Below are 27743 nucleotides of genomic sequence, written 5' to 3'. Positions count from 1 at the left end.
GTATGTGCGTGATATATTCAGATAACAAAATGCTCAAAAAATGAAAATCTTTATCAAAGTATACAACGGAGGCTAGATCATTAATTATAAAACCTTAAAACTATTGTATGCCTGAACATAAGAGCTTAAATTTACATTTACTAAAGTTTTCTTTTTCCTGTTTAGCCTCTAGTTACATTGCAGATAATACTTCAGAGGATGATATGAGTGTAAATGAAGAGTAGTCTTCTACAGTCTCAGTTTGACCACTCCTGAGATGTGTGGTTAATTGAAACCCAACCACCAAAGAACACTGGTATCCACAATTAAGTACTCAAATCCATGTAAAAATAACTGACTTTACTAGGACTTAAAACGCTGGAACTCTCGACTTCCAAATCAGTTGGGTCATATCACACTTTTCATTTAAAATTTAATTTTTACTATGATTTATTCTTTCTTTACAAAATATTCTGAAGTTAAGAAAAATGTATGTTCTCTTATTTAAACATTTTAACTTAATTCATTAGGTTACAATTAATTTAATAAATGTGAATATAGAATAATCACAAATAAAACAAATATTTTAATATAAAATCAAGAAGAAAACATTTAAGTAGTCAATGAAAATTTAGCTGAAATATGATTAATTACCATTGTCACAAATACTTTGATGACAATTATTTTATCTTTAACTCGTGGTTTTTTTTTTTTGGTGTTAATCAATTTAAATATCTACGAGGTCTGTTCAGAAAATAACTGAACATTTTTAATTACCCACCAACAAAGATATTTAGTAACATGCGACTGGGAGGCATTGTGTTTTTGCATAACCTCCTCTGTAACCATAAGTTCTTTGATTGTTGATAAATGGTTTAGTTTTCATCATGACTGTTAAAACACGTTGATTACAATGTATTTTAAGTGTTAGTAGCAATTTTTGTAACGTGCAATTTTCAGGACCAACAATACAACGTAAACTTTCACAGAAATGTTTAACTTTGAAAAGAGCTTAAGGAGATGATCCTCTGGCTCAAATGCAATGTTACGAATGGCTTTCACGATTTAAAAGTGGTATTCAGGTGAATTGAAGGCGACACTCAACCGGGAATGCCTTCAACTTCAACTGATGACACCCATGTTCAGAAAATCAACAATCTGGTGCTGGCAAATCACAGATTGACTGTCAGAGAACTTTCAGAAAAGGTTAGCATCTCAACTGGACCGTACCATGACATTTTGACCAAAAAATCGAACATACATAGAGTTGCAGCAAAGTTCGTTCCTTGTTTGATGACCAAACAGCAAAAAGAACAGACATCAAGTTACAGCAAAGTTCGTTCCTCGTTTGATGACCAAACAGCATAAAGAACAGAGTGGACATTTATTGGCAACTGCTTGAACAAGCTGATGACAATGAAACATTTATGCAAAGAATCATAATGGGAGACGAAAGCTGGGGTTACAGAAGACAAAAAAGTTCAATCATCACAATGGATTGGCAAAGGATCTCCAGGCCCAAGAAAGCATATCAATCTCAATCCAATGTTCTGTGTTTTTTCAATTTTAATGGAATTGTGCATTCTGAATTCTCACCTCAAGGTGAAACAGTAAACCATGTGTACTATTACGGGTTACATGAAAAAATCTGTAAAAATAGAAGAGTTGTAACAAGAAAACTCAACTAATACAAAGATTAAAAAAAAAAGTTCAGTTATTTTCTGAACAGACCTTGTATGATTTTTTTTTCAGCTTACAATTAAAAAAATAAACATTTTTCTGTAGTACATACTTTATTCTGGAAAACTTTTCACATTATTTTAAATATATATTTAATACTTCAATATACAAATCATGTATAATTTTTAACAGACTAGAATAAATTAAAAATACATGGAGGAGGTTTGTCATCATTTAACCTGCTGCCCATCATATATCTATTTCCTTTCCCATAACAAATGACACAGCTGATTGACAGCTTTCAAGCTGTATGCTATGTATATTGTTACACACAGAAATACAAAGCAGGAGGTGATATAATTCAGTTTTATCTACCTTTATTCATAGCCCTTAAACATTTTTTTAAGATATAAAACATAATTTGTGTAATTACCGTACATTAATAAAAATTTTTTATTGATTAATAAAAAAAATTTTAAATTAATCAATAAAAATAACACCCAACTTAAAATTTCTATCTATCAAAGCACTAAGAAATATATTTTTGACTATATCTTCAATTCCTACACACAATAAATATTTACATAATTTTTATGAAATTAAAATTAAAATGCCACATATCAAATTCTTCCACATCAATGAATTACAATTGATAAATGGGTATTAATAGTTCGTTAGTATTAACGAAATACAACTGGTATTTATTGTCAACAGATCTATTAACATAAGGTCAATTATACTTTCCCTTTCCATCCCTTGTTGTTCCAGTAAATTAAACTTTTTTTTGTAAATTTATGCATTTAGAATTTTTTTAATTCCTTTATTACATCTTATATTTCTAAATTTAAAATTTCAGCATTTTCGTGAAAAGTAATTTTAATTAGCTTAAAAATTCAGTTACTTTTAAATTAACCTGATTGTTGATACCTCCAAAAAATACTTTCATTTGAAAAATACAGAATGAATACTACTGAGGTGGATTCATTAATTTGAATTACACAACCCTGTATATATGAGTGAGAGGGAAAGGGGGCATTGAGCATGAGTGTGTGTGTATGTGTATGTACGCAGTTATTAAGATTAATCGTCATTTTGTTTATTAACATATGGAAAAATATTTTTTTTTGTGCAAGAATTCATGACAATCACTTTTATGAAAACGCAAAATACCAGAAATTAAGAAATTTTGCAAAGCCAAATTTATACACATTTACATCCTGCCATTTGTTGTTTGTTAACAACAGTTATAATATTATTATAGATGCAGACTGTCTGCATCTAATCATTTTTGTTTATACAATAAAGGTTTTTGTCTATTTATAGCAACATACCTAAAACTTTACACAGAAAAGTGTAAAGTTTACTTTTAGTTTAACTAAAACTTTACCTGTGGCGGCCATTTTTGTTACAGTGCGCACACCTACTTTTGTGAAAAAATACTGGATGAAACAAAAAGCAGTATATTCATATTTTCTTAAGGTAAAAGATTGGTCCAGTGGTTTATTTACCTATCTCTCTTCTTTCTGTGAGAAAATTACCAATAAAGTTAAACATGAAAAACTATGAAATTTCACTTTTGGTAATTTTTTCAGGAGGCAGGGATGGCATACATAGTTTTATTTTTTTATATGTAGGCATATATATTAAAAGTTTCTTGTGTAACGAAGTTATAACCTCCAAAAATCATTAAAGTTATTTTTCAGAGGTTATAACTTTTTGTTACCACCATTAATATTATTTATGGTAAAACTACTAACATACACTGACAAATAAAAAAATAATTCAATTGCATATGCCATCCCTAACTCTTGAAAAAATTACCAAAGTGAAATTTCACAGTTTTTTATGTTCAACTTTGTTGGTAATTTTCTCATATAAAGAAGAGAGATACAAGTGAAGTTTCAATTTTTTTTGAACTGATCAACCAGCTTGTTTTTTTAAGACACTTCAAATGGATTGATTGGCCCTATAATATTAATCTAATAAATCCTTTCTAATAAGAATTTGTATCTCAACTGAAATTAGCTTAATGAGTATTTGTAAAAATTTTAAAATGTTAAACACATCAGTGAATATGTAGCACATCTTTGATATTAATTTATAAATAGTACAGCATGATTTTAAGCAACTATTTATTAAGAAAATTTGGATATAAAGACATATTTCTATTCTTCTTAAAATAGAAAAAACTTGCCTCAGTCATCTGTTCCCATTTATTCTTTTCTATGGTATATAACAAGAGTTACAATTTAAATTATAGAATTTAATTATGTTTAAACTGATTATCCAACTTGATAAAAAAAATAAAAAAATTGATACTAAAATTATTTTGTTTTGGAATTTCAGCATTTTTTCCTGTGCTGCTGTAATCTAACTAGTGAACAATACGTAACCCCCCCCCCACCATTTAAAGAAATCTTGTAAAGGTGAGTCTTTTACAGACTTGGGCTGACCATTCCTGAGATGTGTGGTTAATTGAACCTGAACCACTATATACCACCAGTACCCACTTTCTAGTATTCAGATTTTATAAAAGTGATTAACTTTTACTAGGATTTGAACCTCAGAACCTTCGACTTTCTGCACTAGAACTTTCATCATCCTTCTGTTGTTGAAATTATAAAATAATGCCTTTAATCACAAGAAAATTCTTACCTACGATTTTCACACAAATTTTTATTCACAATAAGATTTTTATGTAACAAAACGGTTACTAGGATGATCTGAGGGAACATATGCTACTGAAATATCGGGGACTTTCTTTACTATTATCAGTACATATACATTAACATATATATATATATGCCCACCAGTACTGCAAATTTATGTTAATTCCGTAAGTATAAAATTAACATGCTTCACCACTGTCAGTAATATATTTCCAAATAAATAGCCTTCAGATAGAGATTGTAAAAATTACATAAGCAATAGTACTATTTATAAGCAATTTAATTCACTATTTTCATTAACGGTAAAGATTTTTCACAGAGTGTAATGCAAAAAACTTACATGTATAGTAAACATGTGCATGTTTATACTTTAAAAATAATTATTTATGAATTAGAAGCAGCTCTAAATATGGTAATAAAGAATATGAAGTAAAACAGATATAATGCACAAACACAAAATGTACAATGTACAATAACAAAGCCAAAACGAAAACATAAAATTAATGCAAAAAACTATGAGTTAATGTACATGTATGTATGTTTAAGTTATCACTAGTGCTGAGTGTTCTGAAATTTCAGTACTCAAAAAGCGATTTTATTAAGTGTAATACATAGTGGAGAAAACTTATGGAAAAAAATAATTAGAATAACAGTTAACAAGCAAAGTTCAAAACAGATAGAATGTTTACGCAATTCTTTTTTTAAGAATTAATACCAACTAGCAATGAAATTTCTACACAACCTCGTACAAAGTATTAATAACATAATTTGAGGAAAACATATCTACATTTTTATGATGAGCAATGATGAAAACAGGCAATGAATGAAAACTTGGCAAACACTTTTTACATAACAACCAAATATGTAAAAGAAAAATAAAAAGAAAAAAGGCCAAAAACTACATCAACTGATAAGAAAATAAATTACTACTTTATGGATTAATCTATTACAACCCAGTTTTATCAATACAACCTATTCCACAATACAATTTAAGAGAAAAAAAAATAGAAAATTAAAAAACAAAAAGGTAGTAAGTAGGTATGTGAAAATAAAACTCAACACCTTTAAACATTTTTTTTAATTACACTATCACCTCAAAACATAATAAAAATCAGTTAAGCGCATTATTTTTTTCAATTTGTACTTGGCACGATTAAAAAAAAGATACTAATATGTCCAGGTAAAAAAGGACATCAATGTAAAATTTAATATCCAAAATCTTTATAATATACATGTGACAGTTATGTAACCTCTCTGATTTTAGAAACATAAAATTTTTTTTAAGTTTGAAGAATCTGAACATTTTTTTTCTATACTGAAAGTAAGATTCTGGTTTTCAGTTCATTGTTTAAATGAACATAGTATAATACTTATTGAACATACACTCATAACAAAAGCAAACAAGTTAAATCTCACAACCCGACCCCTAGTCATTTCATTCTTAAGAGAAAAAATTAATTCGCTAAAAAATTACAAAAAGGATAAAAATGATGTAAATAACAAAAGTGGATTACAAATGTAGTAAAGGTGCATTTAAAAATGCAAAATGGTGTAATAAAAATTTTTATTTTTAAAAATCAAATTTAACTTTTAAAATAAATTTTAATTTTCAAAATCCAAACTTTATTTTTCACCGTTTTGGGTACAGACATCATACAATTTTTTTATTTATACCATTTTTCTTGTCTTAAAGAGACATTATAATGATGTATTCCACAAAGGGTGGGATATATTAATATAGTAAGTAGTATCCCATCACTCAGTAGTTTATATTAACTAAATGCATATATTGGTGTGAGATTTGTAAGTAATGGTAAGACGAATTTAAGTGGGGGAGGACTGTATATTGGCTGTACAATTGAGTATTGCCAGTCTAAGACGAGCTTTGACTTTTGAACAAGGTTGCTAATCATGCATTCATGTTAAATTGCACAGTTTTAACAATGCAGATCGTACATGACATTAAAGCAGCAGTTACAACATCTCACAAATCTTTGCAGATACTAAGCTCGAAAAAGAACATTTCATTAGGTTCAGCCCACACTGCAGTGAGGAGAAGAATGCTGATTATGCTTAGAGTTCACTACTGTCAATGGTGAGACAAACATTGTCATTTTAAATCAAAGTTTTTCACAGATGAAGCATGATTTTATTTTTGTGGATATGTTATTAGTAGGAAGTACTGGACCTAGGTAACTGAAAACCTGCACATTTTCTTTGAATCTTTCCTAGTCACAAAATATAGACGTTACGGTGTGCACTTTTAAGGCAATGAATAACAGGACTCTTATTTTTGAAAATAAAATAAAAAAAAGCTGTGGTTGCTGCTGTCGACCAAGAAATTATCCAACAGTTCATAGCCTTTCTGCAAGAGAATGAGGACAAAAAAATCACTGGACAGTCACCTGGAGAAATTATTTCTTAAGGATTTGGCCACCAAAATCCTCTGATCTGATTAGTCCAGACTAATTTATATGGTGTTACTTAAAAGAAATTGTTTATTGAAGCACACACCCCACAGGAATAGAAGACATTACCAATGCCATCTAGGAAATAGCACAGCTAACAAGAGCAACCAGGAACATGGTCAACCATACTGACAAGTGTATAAAAATGAATGGACATCATTTTCAACACCTTCTGTAAATTAGTATGAAAGTTTTTGCCAATAAACTATTATTTACAGACACTAAGTGGTGGGACCTCTTTTTAAGTTGAACACTCAATATAAACATATCAATTTAACCGACAAAGCTGTACTTTCTAGTTTCTTTTCTCTCATGGTCCCTTTTAATAAAGGGGTTTAAAACACTTTTAATAAATGTGGCAAGTTAGTCTAATTTGCACAAGATTCAACATGCATTTTACATTAGAAAATTACTTGGGATTTTAAAATTGCTCTAAATGAATTGATAAAACGCTAACATATTTTCTTGTAGATTCATTTTATAAATTACTTTAATTATTTAGTTTTAAAAACTGATAATCCCTTTGCTGAAATAACATTTAGCTGTTTTATGAGGGTTTAAGGATTAAATGAATTTGCTTTTTTCACAAGAGAAGTTCTTACTAAATTTTAATCCATCTGTAACACTGAAGCTGTTGTATGGAGGGTCTGATAAATCTTACTACTTAAAATAAACCTCTCAAAAATATCTATCAAGTTTTGTCATTCTTTCTCTGTCTTGAATGAAGAAGTATTTTTTCACACCACACTTCAGTTAAAATTACTTTGGTCTTAATGCACCATTAACTTATGTATAAAGTAGAAAAACAAAATTAATAGTTTTTTTAGACATTTGCTATGTGCAGCAGAACAAAATAAATTTTTCTGACTAAATAGCTAAATAGTTTATTTAGATGCATTTACTCAAAAATTATTGTTACATTATCTCTTAATAAAAAAACCCCCACAGCTGTAACAATGTATGTAGTACAATTAACAGAACTAGCAAAAATTAAAATTTTATCTAAAAGAAAATTTAAAAATTGAATTTAACCGTTTTGAATTTTGAATAATTTAAAATATTGCAAAGTTTAATACATAATATACTATTCATTCTTGCTCACCTTATTGTCTAAAATAAACATCTTAGAGCTTTGACAAATGTTATTGTATAGTAAATCGTATTTCACAATCATTTGAGTGAATAACACTATTTTACTATATAATTTATTTTCTATGTTACACTTCAAAGCACAATTTCCTAATAAGGAATACTGACAATTTTTGGTGATACCATAAAACTTCTTTAAAATAATTTTATGACTACCATTAGGTTTGTAAAAATAATTATTAGTATAACATAATGGCTATGAGACTGTATTCTTGAACCCTTTTTTTTAACAGTTAAGTACAATAATTTTTAAAAATACATCTTTATTTTAAAACTTCTAGAATACATCAATTTTAAAATATAAGCCTGATCTTACAGCCCTTACATAAAAAGTGTTGGATTCATACCAGATGATCTGGATAACAATGTTTGTTGTCCACTTTTGACTAATCCACTTATTGGAAATGTTCTAACTATACATAAGCGATAAAACTCAACTAGTTCTTTGTGCTAAAAACACTGACGTGTAGCACATGTTTATATCATTAGCAAGACATAAATAGTGTAAATTGTTAACTCATTTTGAAGAAAGTAACCATTGAAATAGTCCATTGAAGGCAAGAAGAGAAATAACATTCCCTCCACTATTTCATCAAGATAAATTTAATGAAAACGTATTTAAAGTATTATAAAAAGTTAAACAAAAAGTTACAAAAAAGTACATTTTTCTAACTCCTTTGTATTGTATAGGTCATTATATGTAAACTTTGCCTCTCAATTTTTCAGGATATTTATATGATACTTATGTGAAAATTTTTGTACTATTCTAGTCTTTAGAAATTGTGAGTCAGCGTCTTCTTTTTTCTGTTTAGCCTCCCGGAATCACAGTTAAGTTATTACTTCAGAGGATTATATGTATGAATGCAAACGAAGTGTAGTCTTTGTACAGTCACAGGTAGACCATTCACAAGATGTGTGGTTAATTGAAACACAGCCATCAAAGAACACCAGTATCCACAATCTAGTATTCAAATCTGTATAAAAGTAAGTGCCTTTACTAGGATTTGAACCTTAGAACTTAATCACTGTCCAAGGGTCAATAAGATGACTGGGATAAAGCCCAACTGGGCTAGGAACAGAGAGAATGGAGTGGCAACCAGGATCACCACAAGGTTTCTTCCTCCTACAGGGGGCTCAGGATATATCTAATATATCTACATACTAAGCAATTTGTTGATTATTGCCAAGACAATGATACAGTTTCATACATTTATTCTATGCTTATAGCATGGTGTGTGTTATCTAAATAAATAAAGGCATACACTACATGTGAAATTCATTTTTCATTCGGTTTCCTGAATGCTATCAACATTAAACAAACCAAAATTCATTGAATTTATGTTTATGAATATGCATGAGTAATCCAATGATGTAGGGATGGCTGCAACCTTTTAATGAAGGAAATAAAAATTTGGATGATAAATGAAATGGACTTAGGGAATGATTTTTTTGGTGAATTCAGATGAAGTGAAACTGACAATTCATGATGTTATAACACTGCATTTTTCAGAAATTTTACATTCACTTCCAGAAATCTGTGTTCAGGAAACTTAACTACCAAAGATTGTTTTCATGCTAGTGGCTAAAGATCCCTACAAACACAAAATGAAATGTCATGTGCTGCTTTTTTTAACATGATACAGGAAGATGAATCTGTGTCACACAGTCACCAGGGATGAAATATGGATGTCTTGCACAATCTCTAAAATGTAGCATAGTGCAAAAGGTAAAGGAAAACTCAGAAAAACAAAAGACAAAATTTAACCCGGCATTTTTCAATTGTAAGTCCAGTTTACAAGCCATAAATTTAATACATTCATTCTACCAAAAACCCAGATTTTCAAGTGATATGTATTCTTTTCCACCTTCTGACATCCTACCTAGTGGGTGGTAGTCTGAAGATTTCAATGATGCCAAACAAAATGTGGTTTAGCAGACAGAACTTTGTATAATAAAGGGATAACAACACAGTACATATCTTGCTGATAAATGCTTAAAAAATGGCAGAAAAAATATAGAAAAGTAAATATTAGAAAAAAAATTGTTTTTCAAATTATTCTATATTACAATATCTAATTCATAATTTATTTTTGCATTTCTCATCTAAAATACACCATGTGCACAATCTTGATTTGTAGTGTGGTGTACTGATCTTTATTTTATGACTAAAGGTTTATATATATTAGTTTCAATTATCAAAGAATTAGTTTTCATAAATAGATTCTATATAAAATTTATGATAAAACATGCTTAACCTACCTACATGAAGAATCAACTGTACAGTATATCTAATGTATATGCTAACTTTATTAATAATAAAACTGTTTTATTCCTATCTTTTTAACTATTAAACAATACACATATTGAATCAATAAAAAAAATTATTTGCCTGTTGTTTAGCGTTATCTCCAGCACCTGTAACTTTTTATACCCTCTTAATATTATTAGCCTACAATTATAGTGATAAAAAATGCAATTCAATGAATAATTATTTGAATCTCTCATTGTGCTCACTGTAATCAACAAATCTTAATTACCCTAATTAATAAAAATTCTGAAAAATTGAATGTATATAAATTGTCTAATATATATTACACTGAAATATATATATATTTAAATTCTATTAAATAAACTATCAGGTACAGAACACTGAGGTAAGACTTGTCTACCTTAATTTTTCATTAATGTACTAGTGCGGTATCCTGCATCCTCAGTCCAATCATGATTGAAATAATTCTGCTATTGCATAATAATGAAAATTGCTTATTAATTTAAGCACGTACTGCTATCTGTTGCAGTTTTTATAAAATCGTCTCCCTCAAATGCTCTCTGATGATTTAACATTCTTGTTTATATTTATAAATGTAATATTTTTCTAACATATAATTTCTAATATTTCCAAATTTGTGTATCAGAAATAAAATGTTTTATTGTTTATTAGATAGTTAGCTGTATTAGATAAACCTAAATAATTATTTTTGTAATTTCTACAGTGTTCAAGAAATCTAATTTTAAAGGAACTATTCCTTTTTCCTATATAAATACCATGACAATCATTATAAGTTCCACACAGATTTTTTTTTGTTTTTTTAAATATTTTATTATGTGGTTATTAGGTTTGTATGCTGGTTTAAATATTTTTTTTTTTATTAAGTTTTAGTAATGTTTTCAATGATATTAGTATATAAAATACTGTACATATTTTTTCACTCTAGTGTCTTAATATTCTTTGTAAGGAAGTTATTTTGTTGTTTTTTTTTTTTTTTTTATAAATATTATTAACAAAAGTTCTATATCAATTTTCAACCACTATATGTTATGTTTTTATTTCATATTGTAACTTTTTTATTATGTGTGAATTTGATTCCTATATTAATCATCTTTAATCATAAGTGTTAAGTTTATGAGACCAAGAATGACTATTTTTCATTAATTGTTATATTACCACTAAGTTCTCTATGTACACTGGGGTATTTCTCAATTTGATTGACCTTGTTTATTTTAATATCGACATCTAAATAAAACCTTCATTACCTATTTCAAATACGAATCTTAGATTTTATTATAACAATTTGATTTAATATTATTAGATGTTTATTACCAGGTTATATATAATAAGAATATCATCAACACACCATGTTAAAACATTTAACAGCTAAAATTAAAAGAACTGGAGATAATTAATGAACAAATAAAACACTCAATTCAGTGTAATATTTATAAAATGAACAATCAGAAGAATTAATTTCAAAACATTTTATAGCCATTAAAGAGTGGAAGGGACAAAGCAGAAGGGTCCATCATATAACAGTAGGGATGGAGGAGCTTAAAATCACTGTTTATTCAACGATCCCAACTTAGGAAAACTCAATGCTAAAAATAGTTTTGAGAATGGAAGTACTCCGAAACATGTCAACTACGAATGTTAGTAACAATGCTAGGAATGGCAGAAAATAACATTCAAATCAATCATGATAACCCTAGCGGAAATATATATAAAATATTGTGAAAAAAATATCAACTCTCATAATAAAACTCCTGTGTGAAAATATTTTTTCCTGCTTTATAGGATATCATTGAATGAGATGAAGATAAAGAAAATATTATTGTTTAACAAACAAAAGAACTGTATAAATATAACTGATGAGAAATTTTACTCAAAAACTATATGTACCAGCAGTCAAATCCTTTTAACTATGATGAATTCTTTCATAGACAATAATGTAAGATAGACATTCAACTATCACCTATCACAAAAAAATTAACAAATTTAAAAAAAGTAAATTAATAACCTTTCAATTGTGAATACATAAAAAAAACGTAAGGATCAATGTTTCACATACTAGGACACAAAAATGGGAACAAATCAGCTATATTGATTAGATAACAATTACAAATTTAAAAATATTATCCTATTGAACCACCACCATGAGACATGAAAAAGACTGTATCTTTAAAAACAAGAACACATAATAATAACCAGTTTTGAATGGATGTGTGGTGATGTAAAACATCTAAGTAGTATAATAATGGTGGTAGTATGTAAAAAAAAAGTAATACACAAGTGATCATGTTAAGACACACACATATCCACAGAAAAATGCAGAATAATAAAAATGAAAAATTCAAATAATAAACTCACCAGTATTTTCTAGTAGAGTTTTTGGAGTATTTGGTTTATTAATGATCTCTGTCAGTTGCTGTAAAACGTGAGGAATGTACGGCCTCATTTCTTCACCTTAGAAAAAAAAAGACAATGCCAGCCATACATAAACTTTGTGCGAAATAAATTACAGTTAAGAATTCTTTTGAACTGATATTTAAAAGCTTAGTTTTCAGTTACATCAGACATGATCAGAAAATCTAAGTTATATAAATATCATTAAAATAAAAAGCTAATTTATTATCAATTACTGTCTACAGGTATATTTAGACTCAAGTGAGAATATCATTATATATATATATATTATATTTTTTATTTCAATATTACACTTTTTATCAAAATTCCATAACATAATAAGGCTTTTCTTAAATATTTAATAACAAAAAAAACCTAAAAAATAAGGAATTGATTTCTAACACAACACTTGTTAATTATAGAAGTTATCATTAATGATTGAATGATGACAGTATTAGTTTTGGTCACACTGTAAGAGAAAATGAATTTTCTTTGTTTTGCAATATGATGAGTTCGAAAATACCATTCACTTAAAGCTTCCTTATATGTGGCTTATGTATAAAATTTTGTGGCTCAAAAATCCCCTAAACTACTAGATATATTACATTGAAATTTAGATATGCTGTAGTAATGTATTTAAATTGTGCATGTAAAAATTTGATGATTGGTTGAGTTGTTCTTGAGTTTAAGCTCAATTTTAGGTTGAAAAAATATTTGAGTTTATATTGACCATTTAGCAGTGTATTTTTATATGCGCTTATGCAGCAAGTCACAGTGGTAAGAGAGTTGAAACTTGATGCTTGTGTTTACTTACTGATTAATTGGAAGATATATAGTGCGTTTTACTCCGAAAATCATTGCATTTCTGAAGTGACATAATAAGGGTGTCAGAAACAAAAAGTGAGAAGATGCAGCCACAGAAATGGAAAGTACTGTGTGCTGATTTTCTTCAGATAATACACAGTCACATTACTATGATACTATTCATAAAATAATGTATATTTACTAGACACTAACACAGATTTTTTGACATGAACTCATGTCAATTAAGAATATTCAATTATAATATATGTATGTTACATACTGGTAACACTTATTAAATGAACATTTAGTTTCAGAAATCTTAATTTTTATTAGTTTGCTTGTTGGCAAAAAAATAAATTATTTCCACTACAATTATTTATTTTTTTAAAAGTACAACGCATGCTTCATATCCTCCAAACCTCATCACATATACAATAGTAATAACTAAAATAATAAAATCCAATTTCCTTATCCGTTTCATTATAAATAATTTAAAAAACTACTATAAAACATTTAAAATTACATTTTTATGTACACGTGTAAATATACCAGCACCAAATTTTGCAAATAAACATTGAAGCTTAATTTTCATCACTATTGTTTATACAAGGTCTGTTCAAAAACTAAAAATGAGGTTCTTCTCTCTCTGGTATTGATATTTTGAGGCATGCAATTCTCCAATTTCTGAACAGAACAAAAACTAGAAATCAAAGCACAATCTTCTGCAAGACCAAAGAAAACAAGACAAGTGATCTTAGTGAAAGCGAAGCTGGTTATTTGTTCAACAAATTCAACAATTTTAATTCTGTGTCACCTTCATGATTCAGTTCAGTACAAGTGATCAGACTTGTGAAAGTCAACCGCAGACACCCATTTTTCATGTCTAAACCAATACAGGATTTCTGGACAATGATGGAATTTCTCAGATCGATAGGGAAACCTGATTATTAAATAACATGTAATAATTTTCCTTCAATATTATTAAAATTCCTTCATAAACGGTTTTGAAAACTCGTAAGTCAAATTTCCATGACTGTAATATTAGATTTATTTCACTGAATACTATTTTCTTGTTAATGTTATCAAAACAAATTACATACCTAATTTTATTGATATTTCTCCAATGGCCCACGTAGCATTATTACAGACAGAAATTAGTTCTGGGTTCAAGTTCTGTCCTAATATTGGTATAAATTCAGCTGGAACAAATAATATTTTTTTTTTAATTTTATTTATTGTCAATTGAAAGTTATATATACAATTTTATTCAACATACATATTTATCCTTGACGCAGCTAGCAAAAGAAACCTGAGCGCTAGCTGTGAGTTCTTATCATTATAACAGGATGTTTAATAAAAGAACTAATTAAAAATACATTTTTTTTGTAACATGATACATAAAAATAAAAAAATTAAATTGAAAAATTAAGTTGAATAAAATAGATTTAAAAGAAAAAACATGTACAACCAGAATGTAAAATTATTTAAATTTACATTTAAATCAAATAAAATAAAATCCATGATCTAAAAAGTGATAAAATAATTCCATAATGGAGAAAAAAATAAAATAAGAAAACATATGATAAAACAACAGATATTTATAAGATAAGACAATGCTATTATGAATTTATACTGCCTTAGCATTCACTTACAACATTCAGTTTTATATATATCGATTTTATAATGTTAAGTAGTAATGTTGTTGTAAAGTTAAAATAGTAAAGTTAAGTAGTAAGTTAAAATTTTGTTGTATGCTATTCATTATAATATGTTAAAATTTATTTTTAGTATGGACTATGTGTGTCTTTCAATTTGGTAATTTAAAATACATATTTTGTTTCACTCATTCATCTATTTCTTTGATTACTGTTTATTATTTGGATGTTAGAATGATTGGGGAACTTATACTGGAGTAATATGAAAATAGACGTTTGCAAACAGTTAATTTTGAAAAGAACATGGTATAAGTATTTGTTCCTGCTGAACAAGTATTATACGGTGTATTTTTAATATCATTTGTTTGTTTATTTGTAGTATTACTTTCTTGACATATAATTGTCTTAAAGTAGGTACTTTAAATTTTTCAAATAAGCATGTACTGGGAATAGCCTTGGTCTACCAAGAGCTGCTCTAATTAAATATTTCTGGAGTATAAATATCTTATTAAGATGGGTATCATATGTCCCTCTCCATATCTCGATTCCATACTGAAAAAGTGAATGAGCATATGCAAAATATATAATTCTTATTATTTCAAGATCTTTAAATTTTGTTTATTTTGTAGAAAGTATGAATAAGGTAAATGCTGTACATGGACATTCCACTTCAAAAGATCATCCAATATTATTCAGAGATATTTATATCATTTATATCACATCATATATACAATTTCATACCATACATCAGTTAAAATTGATGTTATAATAGTTACTGTTTTCTATTAAGATCACTATAGTTGATGTGTTTAGTACTGCTTACCTTTCTTAGCAACATTCTTTTATCTCTTGATGCGTTTTGGAACCACTCCATTGTCAAAATTTATTGTACTGATTTTGTAGTACAGAATATCAGTAGAATAAGTTCTGACAATGGAATGGTTCCAAAACATGTCAATAAGAGATAAAAGAATGAAGCTAAGATAGGTATGCAGTATATTAAAACATAGAAAATATAACAATAGAACTAATAATAGAAATTAATCATAGATGTAATTGAATATTCAAACTGGACATAAAGAAATAGTTTGACTACTAATTAATGACATTTCTTAAATTAAACAGGTTATCACTAAAGACAACAGTACCACTCTGCAACACTAGTGAAGGAATTTCACAATAAATCTGAAAACAACCTTTCAAAAATGTTATAGAATAACAAAATTTAGAAAAATAACAGTATTTTATGGAAAAAGATTAAAAACTTCCAGAAGAAAAAGTGGGATAGCAAGTGCGGCGATTTAATTTTTATATCATATCTAACTCATAATAAATTCCAAGAGAAGAGTCACTCTTGAACAATACCGTTTTAGCAACACAATACAAGAGCTCATGTAGAATGTGTTATATCTCCCTCTCCACCTGCACATTTCAGAATAACACCACTGGGCTATCATCTGTTAATATTACTTAAGATTTTAATAAGCAGACAAAATCTGATCTAATTAGACCATGGAAAGCAATAGTCAGAAAATTAAAACAAAGAAAAAATCTTTCAAGAAAACAAAGCTTCTTGAATCTGTGATCAAGAAAGTGAATCTGTCAGTATTGAAATGCACTGCAGTGGCAGATAATAAGACATAATGTATGTCATCTTATTATATTGAATTGAAAAATTATAGCTAAAAAAATGGTTGTTTTTACTACTCCTTTGTAGTGTAAATATAATATTCCTGTTTACATTCAAAATGCCTAATATAAACTAAAAAGAAGAGCCTCAAATGCCAATAAGAAAGAAGAATCAAGTGAAATCACTAAAATCTAGGAGAAAAATGTAGTTCTGTAAATTTTTGCTAAAACCAACATGTTACTAAATACAAGTTTGTAAGCATTTTCAATAAAATAATCATTTAGAAATATCACATCTTTATTGAGTGCTTTCCACTTCACACTGACCCAACTAATCACTACTATCTTGCTTATCTCCATATAGCATACAATATAGAACTACCATACTTACATATGCATGGATGTACATGCTGAAAGCATGCCTTAGTAAGATCGCCTAGTAATGCAAATGAGCTCTGTCGGACCTCAGGAGTAGGATCTTGCATGCACTGATACAGAAGATGCATCATATTGGAGCCAACAACTAATTTCTCTATATGTCCATCTAATCCTTCTGCTAATCCAGATAATAAATCTAATGCTACAATCATGAAATCCTTATCTGGTGCATCAAACTGTTCTGGATTTTGAGTGTTAGCCTGAAACATAAAATTGAATGTCAAGATTGTAAAAATGAAATCTGAACTAACAAATGTAAGAAAACAATTGCAATATTTTCACAGTTACTATTGCAACAGCCTTCCAGAATGTTAAAAAAGAAGTTACAGCCACCACTTTTTTGGCACTTTTACTTTCCTTATAATGCAACAAATCCCTAATAAAATTTGCAAACATTCTAACTAGTTCAGCTGGTAGAGAAGCTCTACCAACTCTTCCTGAAGGAATGAGGTTGCAAGTACAAAAAATTACAGTATACAGCAAACAAACAAATTTGGCCCAGCAAACAACTGTTGTGTTTTATAAATATTAAATCAAATAGTTTCAATAACCAAATAAATCTTATTCATGAAGTACCATTAAATTGCAGAATAAAAGGTCATAAAATAATATTTTGATAAAATCATATTTGCTGGCATCAACCAAAACATCCTCCACAGCCAATGCAATGAGAAAAAGATTAAAATGAAACTGTTTTTTAACCACAAAAACAAAATAAGCAGTTTAGCAATATATGGAAAAATGAATTGTGTACATTAAAAGATTAATAATAGTTCCAATCCTTTTTTTTCCTGTTTAGCCTCTGGGAATTACAGTCAGGTATTACTTCAGAGGATGAATGAGGATGATATGTACAAGTGTAAGTGAAATTAATATTGTACAGTCTCAGGTCAACCATTTTTGAGATGTGTAGTCAATTGAAACCCAACCACCAAAGAAGACTGGTATCTGAGATCTAGTATTCAAATCCGTATAAAAGTAACTACCTTTAGGATTTGAACATCAGAACTCTCGACTTCAAAATTAAGATGCGTTCACCATAGAGGGTAATAATAGTTCAATCGGCTTTTTCTTAACAGTTTGTACTAATTTTTTTTAATGAACAGTTCATTTTTGAACTGAAAATGTCCATCTCTACAGTATATCAAAAGCATAACAAATAGAGATTGTAAAACCATTCTCAACTTACTAATTCTAACTGTGAAAAATTACATTTATACATATATATATATATATATATATACACTTTATTTAATATAATGTATATTTACAGGTTATATATTGTTTAATCATTATACAGAAAGTTACATACGTTAAGTGGGCTATTTGGAAGTATTATTCAACATATCTATATAGATTGATGTATAATAGTAAAATTTACTGATAAGCCGAACTGTAATTTATGTACAGCAAACTAAAAATTTCTGTATAACACATTCATTATTTCAAAGAACTCTACTACTACTACTACCACCACCACCAACACCAATAATAAATGAATATATTCACTTACTGCTTGATTTTATAGTATTTAATATTAGCACTTTAGCGGTGTGTACCGCTTCATCAGATGTAAAAATTAAAATTTAAAGAGAAGAGTTGTCTTTTTGATTAGGTTGTAAACCTGTAATGGAGGGAAATTTTTACTGATAATATATACTGCTATCAATCATATTTACTATTTGCTGATCCATTCATCATATTCAAATTTTATTTTTCCGTTTATAGTAATATTTTATTGCTTTTTATTATATGTAATTTTTCAAGAGATTATGTTTTTAATTGTTACTTATTTCTAATACTTCTAATTGTCGTGTAAATTTGAAGATTTAAGCTTGTTGCATCTTACGTAATCTGCATAATTTGATTTTTGTTTGTTACATTTAAATGCATGTAGTAGTCCGTAAATCTTTTTATAAAATGTTCTATTTGTCACGAGTATACAGAATTTTTTACAATCCTTATTACCATAATTTTACATATAACTTTGTTTATAATAATTTTATTATTTAATTCAATACCAATTTTTTTAATTTTTTACTGTTAGGTTTTAGATGTTATTTATAATTGAATACACGTTTTCTGAAGAAGTTGAATGTATTTTTGTACATTAAAGGTAGGAAATTTTAATCAATTGTTTTTTCAGTGTTGTATTTATGTATTATTGCTATGTTTTATTTAAATTTAATTCCTTTTTTAAAATTATATTATCAAGGTATAAAAAGCTCTGTTTTATCATTTTGTACGTGGCAATTTTTTCATGAAATGGATGGATGGAGGTTATATCAAACCTCACGCATATGCAAGGTTTGATAAAACAAACAGAGTTTTAGTTCTCATAACCATCCATCCTTTCATGGTTCTTTTCAGCTTGGGGATTAGGAAGAAGTCATAGGGGCTATATCCGTGAATATAGGAAGAAAGTCATAGGGGCTATATCCGTGAATATAAAGGCTGAGGCATCATAACAGAGTTGTTTTTGGCCAAAAATTCATGATCAAGCAGTGACTTGATCAAGACTTGTGAGCAGGTGTGTTATCATGGTGCAATTGCCATAAATTGTTTCACCAAAAGGCCGAGCGTTTTCTTCAGATTGCTTCACGCAAACATGGTAAAATTTCCAGGTAGAACTCCTTATTGACCATATGACCTGGTGACAAGAACTCATGATACACTAAGCTGTTGAACTAAAAGCTCAGTGATCAGAACCTTCACATTTCATTGAACTTTACAAGCTTATTTCAGTCTTGGCTCTTCAGGAAGCTTCCACTGGGATAATCTAGTCTTAATTCAATATCATACCCATACATCCAGGTTTCATCACCAGTTATGATCCGTTTCAGCAGTTCTGGATCATCATTCACTTCATTCAGCAACTCCTGAGCAGTGTTCATTTGGCACTGCTTTTTGTTGAAATTCAATCATTTGGTCATATTTCATGACCAAAATTGCTCGGCATGAGCCAAATAAATTATATGCACATATCATCAGCAACCTCCCTCCCTGTAGTGATGTGGCGATTGTCTATAATCATTTTCTTCATTATTTCTACATAATTGATTGTTGATGCGCTGGGATGTCCAGGATGCTAGTCAACTTCAACATCTCCAAGAAATATTTGTTCCACTTGTAAATGCTTCTTTTATTCACTGAACTGCGAGAAGCAACATTCAGCATTTCCAATGCGATGTTGCACTTTAGTCCATTCTAAAAGCAAGATTTAATGCAATTTTTTTGTATCATTTTTTACAAGATAGAAAACGGTCAACATTTGAAAACACATGTAACTTTTCTGAAAGCCTACAATAATAAAGTAAGCAGCCAATGAAGAAACAATTGGATTTGTACAGTATAAAAAATTTTTAAAAGTGTGTGTGTGTACTAGCATTATATAAAAGGTGTCCTACAGAGGTATGTGCTTTGATTTATCACTCACCCATTCCCCACAGATTCCATTTAAACTTTAGACCTTTTAACAAAGGTTCTTAAATGTTCTGTGAAAATTTCAACCTTGTAGGATTTTTAAATAAATAGCTGACAAAAATGATTAAAAACAGATGATTTAGTCAAATGACTAATTTATCTAACCCTTTTTAATTATTCTAGTTCTAATTTTCATCATTTTCACCAGCTATTTTCTGTAATGAATAAAAAATTTAGTTCATCTGAAATTGATGTTTTTATTGGAAAGCTGCCATTTTGTTTCTATAAATCCTAAAAGGTTGCAATAGCATTGGTGGAGGAAATGGCGAGTGATACTAAATCAAAAGAATATACCTCTTCATGGAACACATATTATATATGAGGTCTGTAAATAAAGTAATGAGACTGGTTCAGAAAAACTTTTCATTTATAATCCAATTATACATGGACTCACATTTTAAATAGTTCCCTTGGGAAGCCACACAACGCTTCAAACATTTTTCCCACTCTTCAGTGTTGAAAGTCAGAAACTGGAGTATCCTTCAGGTGGTTAGTTACATTTATTTTTATGTTTTCTGTTGTTTCAAAATATGACCGTGTTGTTTTTTCTAGGAAAAATTCACAGGGACTCAAGTTAGGTGAATAAGGCTGTTGAACTAAAAGAATGTTTTTCTTTGCCAAAAACTCATTGAATGCAGTATGCATTGTCACGATCCAGTATCTGGTTGTCTTTGATGGCTGATCTCACGTGGGCAAGTCTTTTCTGCAGTTTTTAAAGAATTTCTCAGTAAATATACAGATTCACAGACTGTCTGGTAGGCAAAAACTCCTTATTGACAATGACATTACTATCAAAGAAACAAATTGGCATTGTTTTGATTTTTGATTCGCTCAATTTTTCTTTTTTTTAGACTTTGTGAGTTTGAAGTGTGCCACTCCTTGCTCTGGCGTTTTGTTTCTGGGTCACACTTAAATATCCAAGATTCATCACCAGTAATACATTTTTTAGAAAATCAGGATCAATTTCAATTCACCCTAGAAGATTGCAGGCATACTTCCACCCTGTTGTTTTTCTGTTCAACAGTAAGGTTTTTTGGGACCAATTTTGCACAAATTTTTTTCATGCCCAATTTGTTTGTCGGTTCAAATTCAATTCTTCTGCAATCATTCTGACAGTTAATTGCTGCCGGTCGTACTGTATAAAGTCTGTATCAACAATGTTGTCACTTTTTGATTTTAACAGTCTTCCAGAGCATGGATTATCTGCAACCGATTCCCATCCACCTGAAAATGCTTTAAACCACCTAAAAACTTGGGCTCGTGACAGAGCATCATTTCCATAGATACTTTTCAATTTAGAAAAAGTTTCAGTAACATTCCCTCAGAGTTTAACACAAACCTTGATTGCACAACGTTGCTCATAATTAGTATCACTCATTTTTGTTAATGCACAATAAAAACTGATTTCACAAAATGTTTGTGTATGTTTCACATGGCAACAACAGAATAAAAATATTTTTGCAGTGTTGCCACTTTGGCTGCCAAAAAAAAAACTAGTCATTATTTACAGACCTCGAATGAACACAGATGAATGGGAAGGAGAGTAGTTTGAAAAGTGAATTAGTTATGGTTGGGCAGAGGAAGGCTGCTGAAAAAGATAGGGCCAGGAAATTAAAAAAAAAAAATACTGTCCAGGCTAAAGATATTCAAAAATAACATCTTATATATTAAGAGAACCAGTCAACATAATTCAAGAATTTTTTTCATAACAGAGCAGCTAACCAAATTTCTAATATAAGTTAATAAAGTTCAATGTGTGTAATGTTCTGTAGACAATAATCTAACTCTTACCAGGTGTTAACAGCTTCAACAATTCTATTTTAAATCGTCCAAATCTCAAACATTTCTTGGTACACACAAATTTTAAAAATCTACAAGCAAAAATCTCAAATTGATATCTGGAGATCCAGGTGGCCATGCAAATTGGATCACCTCGTACAATTCAAAATCCAGAAAATATGTTCTTCAAACACATGGTAACATTTCAATAAAGTGTAGTTGGAGCACCATTTTGTTGGAAAGTGAAGCCTGCAAGAATGAGGTACAGCAAAGTTCTCAAGCATATCAAAGTATGTCCTGTCACAATGGGCTCCATGGAAAAATGGACTGATGGTACCAATTTTGGGCATCCAAAAAACTTTCAGTATGTCCCTTTCATTTTCGATTACTGAATGGGAGGGTTTGCAGTATCCCAATTTTGACAATTAACTGTCCTAACTAACTAACTAACTAACTAACTTAACTAACCAATTCTGTTAACTATTCTGCACATATGAATGGTTGCCTTATTACTAAACAACAACATATCATATCATGATAATTAGGATTGTTTTCAAAATGCAGCAAACTGATATTATAGGTGGCGATCAATTTTTACTTCCTTGTACAAAGTAAAGGAAGTATTGCATATATATATATAAGCCCTCATTGAGAGCTTTTAATGATATATCATAAGTGGTACTTATTTTCATTGGTTCTAGAGTTATAGCAAATAAAATTTCAATTAATGTAATATTTGGATCTTACATAAGGAAGGCACATATTGATTTAATAAAGTCATGAAGTGTCCACATCAGGTTTTTTTAATATGATAAAGGCATTGTAATTTGTATGCTCACAAACTGAGCCGCTTATTAACAATGTTGTGAACAGTGAAATTAGGAATTTTGGAGTTTGTAACTAGCCTGCCTAATTGACTTTCCAGGACTGGCAGTGAATGCATTGCATATATGATGAGTCATCGCTTGTCAGTAACTGAAACCAAATGGATGATTTCCAGTCTGTGAAACCAAATCTCAAAGTCATATCCCAGTGACGAAAAGACTTGGATGCAGGAGGATCAACATACCATTCAGTTTACAGACACCACTGAACATCCTAACTGTGACTGAAACTCCCTTAACCAGAACACACACTGAACCTTCTGTATGGGTACCATATCTCCACTGACCACTACAGATTACATTTTCATTATTTCTGTTTACTTGTGCATGCATATTCCACTAACTTTGAGAGTATACAGAACAAATGTTGGATATTTCCTGGTAATTGAGCCTACGTTTAAGAGATCCTGGTTTTCTTAATATAGACCATTACTTTTGGACAACTGGTAGAATATTTAGAGAATAATTTTTGTGAACTGTGTAAACTTAAATTACATGACAGTCTATGATTAAGTGTTAAAATTTGTGTGATTTGTCCTAACAATAAAGTAAATTAATTTTTTTTTTTAACAACATAATGCACATGTTTTTTTAAGTTACGTCCACCAGCAACAAGAAAATTTGAAATTTCAAACGCTAATCACTACACTAAATAAACAAAAGGAAAAAGAATTCAATTTTAACTAAGTCACTGAAACTGAGAGCAAGAAATGATCAGAACAAAAGAAATGATAAAACATTATATATTATTTTTATAATCAAAAACAAACTTAAACAACCCAAGTACAAAATTACAAGTAAATGAAATAACTTACCTTATTTTTTTATTCCCAAAGCACTTTCGCAGGATCTTGTATTATCAGTTGTATATACAATATATTTATATAAAATTATATATCAATATCAATTACATATCATACATAGAAAACATATTAAATCAAATAAAATTAACTACACACACACACACATATATATGACATCATAATTAAGATATGTTTTTGATATGTTATGTATGACATGATTAGATATATATATATATATATATATCTATGTAAAAGATGTAATGTTTGATATGTAATTTTATATACAACTGATAATGCCAGATCCCGTGAAAATGCTTCTAGGGGTAAGGTAAGTCTATCTCATTTACTTTGTTAATTCTGTACTTGGGTTGTTCAAGTTGGTTTTTGATTATAAAAATACAATATATTTGTATAGAGGAATATGAGTCTTTTATATCAATGCTAAACTTATAACAATGCTAAAATGGAAAACTAAGGAAAAGTTGTTAATTTAAAAAAAAGAAGACAAACTGTAGAACATCTTTTAAACTCAACTGAGTTTTCAAATATGAATCCAACAACATTAAGTACGTTATAGAAATTGTTTATTCTATATTCATAAAATAATAACAAATATTAATATAAATTTATTTCCTGTAAAAAAAAATTGCTATTGCACTGATTATAACATTGTATTAAAAGAATTTACTTTAAGACCTGACAAATTTAATACTGTCGTATCTACAATAAAGTACCGTAATTCAGTTTAATAAATTGTATATTATTCAGTTGCTCATTTTTTGCTTATAAAATATTTTGTCTAAATTAAAATATGTTTAGTTTTAACAGCTGACTTTCCTTGAGTTTTTAGAAAAGTTGGAAAAATTTATTGCAATTGTAAAGGGTTGAAGAAATAGGTCTCATTAATAAAATTTGGATGAATAATTGATTTTAACAAGATAACCAATTTATATTTTTTTAAATATACAGAAAACACTACAATGAATAATTTTATCAGATATTAACAATTACATGAAATCAAATGTTTACAGTTAAATCTTCACTTGAATATAATTAACACTACAGCACATTTAGTAAGCTTTTTTTAGATGTAAATTTTTAGAAGTAAAAGATGGAAATAAATAGAAAGTAATTTTTTATTATTTACACAGTTTTTAGTAGTGTTGTAAAAATGAATTAATTTTACGTTTATCTCATAAAAAATGTAAACCATGTTTAAGAAATATTTACAACAGAAATTCACAAATGTGCCTCAGGTATGAAGAATAGCAAGAGATATACACATATTTGTTACCAAATTATGTAACATTATAAGTTATATCATTGAATTCATTAGCAAAATTTACAGTTCTGTATTTCAATAAGACAATAAATTTGGAGGGGTTTATGAATAAATTTTTGAGTTAACGAATAAATGTAATAAATGAAAATAATCATTTAAGAGAAAAATTTCATGTTATAAAACTCAAAGCACTGAATTTTGAAAGAAAAAAATGTTATTTGCAAGTTCCATTTTCTTTCATTTTCATATAACATACTTTTGATACATGAATCTTACATAACTCTTAAACAGTATTAAAAATAAACATCTTTATTTATAAAGTTTTTACATTTATCCATTAGTAATGTCAAACTTTCATGGTAATAGAAAATGTAATATAAGAATGAATAAAATACTTTAAATAAATAAATAACATTAGTAAACAACATATATACATTAGTTCACAACATCTGAATTGTCTGTGTTCAGTTTGACAGTTAGACTGTATTTTCACACTGTCATATTTAGGTAAATGTAAAATAATGGTAAAATCAGATTCTCTTGCTCCTGAAACCATGGAGGCGTATCCAATTTTTACACACTTTACATTTATGATTTTCCACTAATAATTGTTAATTATTTCCACAAAAAATTAAGTCTTGTTAATAACCAAGAAAAAATTAACTTCTAAAATAAATCAGCTTTTATGGCGTATAGTTATATAATTAACTATATTATACAATAGGCTTTATCTAATTAAATTCCTTCTATAGTCGCCTAAATGTCTTTATATAACTTATTTTTTTAAGGTTTTTTTAGGACTGAATATGATAACTTATTTTCAGAGTTTCATTTTCCTCCTTAAAAACATTTCTAACAGAACTACTATTAATAATTGTTCGCCTATCAAAAGGTAGGATTCTGAAACAAGTAAACTATCTCCAATGTTATATATATTCCAGAAGAATGTAACCAACAAAATTCCAAACATATAGGCAAGCGTTACTTGCATCTGAATGAATAAAGTCTCTAAACTACATCTCGACAATTTGTTCTGTGTAACTAACACACATATCAAGCTAGAATTTCAATAAATAAAAAATTATAACATTCATATTTAATATTAAGACACTTACTATATGTTGATTAAGAGTCTGCTCTACTAGTGACACACATCGTCTATATACAGGCTCACAGTATGGCAAGAAACCAGACTGTAAAGCAGTAGCAACACTTGACAAACACTGTAACAATAAAAATATTCATTTAAAAAGAGAATAAATTTACATTAAAACAATATACAAAGTTAGATAAAACACACATACAGCATTCACTAGAATTTAAAACAGAACTAGTTTATTACCTCTAATAAAGGAAACAGGTCTTTATCTTCGTCTTTCAATATATTCCATTTTTGAATCAGAGGTGGCATCAGTAAATTAATATAATCTGGTTTATTTAAATGATGTCCGACCGAATCAGCCAATGTTCCAATAGCATCATATAATATTAGCAAGTTCTTGTGCTATAACAAATAGATAAAATGTAATAACACAATTCAAATTAATTACATCACATATATGATATATACAAACAAAAACCTCAAATAAACAAATGATGTCCTGGATTCAAATGTTAACACAATTATTTCTCCTTTAATATATATTAACAATAATTTAACTGGTTGAGGGTAGAAGGAAAGTTAACATATGTCTTTTGTCACTCCACTCAAATGCATTACTTATAAAGTTATATTTCTACGACTAGCAAAGGCTTCTACTTTCAATTGCAAAATATAACATATGTATTACAGATACTGTCAAGAATGGGGAAATTGAAATTCCAACATCACACCTATAACTCACATTACCTTTATATTAGATAATACAAAATACCTTTTTAATTTTTTTTTTTTAATGAATTACACAGAAGCTTACAAAAAGAAGCTTGTACATGTATATGGAAAACAAATTTTTGTGGTGCATGAAAATCCATGCCTGACTGGGATTCAAACCTAGGGCCTCCAGATGAAAGTCTGAGACACTACCACTCTGCCCACGAGATAAGAGCTTTAATATATTCATTTGTTTTAATTATACTTTTAAATACCCGACTGAGTAGAGATATTGTATCTCAAGAGAAAGGATTACTTTGCTTTAACATCTAATCCTGTCTTTCTTTTGACTAACCACAAGACTACTTTTAACACATGAAGAACCTAAGGTAAAAGAAAATTAACAATTAAAGTTACATAACAGTTTCTTTCTCAGTGTTCAGTTATTTACTCTACAGCCAGTCTTATATATTAAGATAGGCTAACATAATATAATAAGGCTTCTTTAGCAAGGTAGAGTATTAACTACTATTTTGAGCTTGGAAAAAAC

The 27743-nt window shown here is 28.6% G+C and overlaps 1 protein-coding gene across 1 annotated transcript in view; it reads right to left on the bottom strand.

Annotated features, from left to right (window-relative positions):
* Window positions 1-27743, bottom strand: part of Tnpo (transportin 1) — a 67517-nt gene that overhangs the window by 17314 nt on the left and 22460 nt on the right. The window contains exons 11-15 of the mRNA XM_075361249.1: window positions 26723-26884; window positions 26496-26603; window positions 17103-17349; window positions 14528-14626; window positions 12588-12683 (exon numbers count right to left, since the gene is read on the bottom strand). Coding sequence (XP_075217364.1) covers window positions 12588-12683; window positions 14528-14626; window positions 17103-17349; window positions 26496-26603; window positions 26723-26884 — 712 coding nt within the window. The remainder of the gene's footprint in view (window positions 1-12587; window positions 12684-14527; window positions 14627-17102; window positions 17350-26495; window positions 26604-26722; window positions 26885-27743) is intronic.

The sequence above is a fragment of the Lycorma delicatula genome, chromosome 3, assembly GCF_047948215.1.
Source record: "Lycorma delicatula isolate Av1 chromosome 3, ASM4794821v1, whole genome shotgun sequence".
Taxonomy (NCBI): Eukaryota; Metazoa; Arthropoda; class Insecta; order Hemiptera; family Fulgoridae; genus Lycorma; species Lycorma delicatula.
Note: the sequence above shows the minus strand (reverse complement) of the source record. Positions and strands in the feature narration are given on the sequence as shown.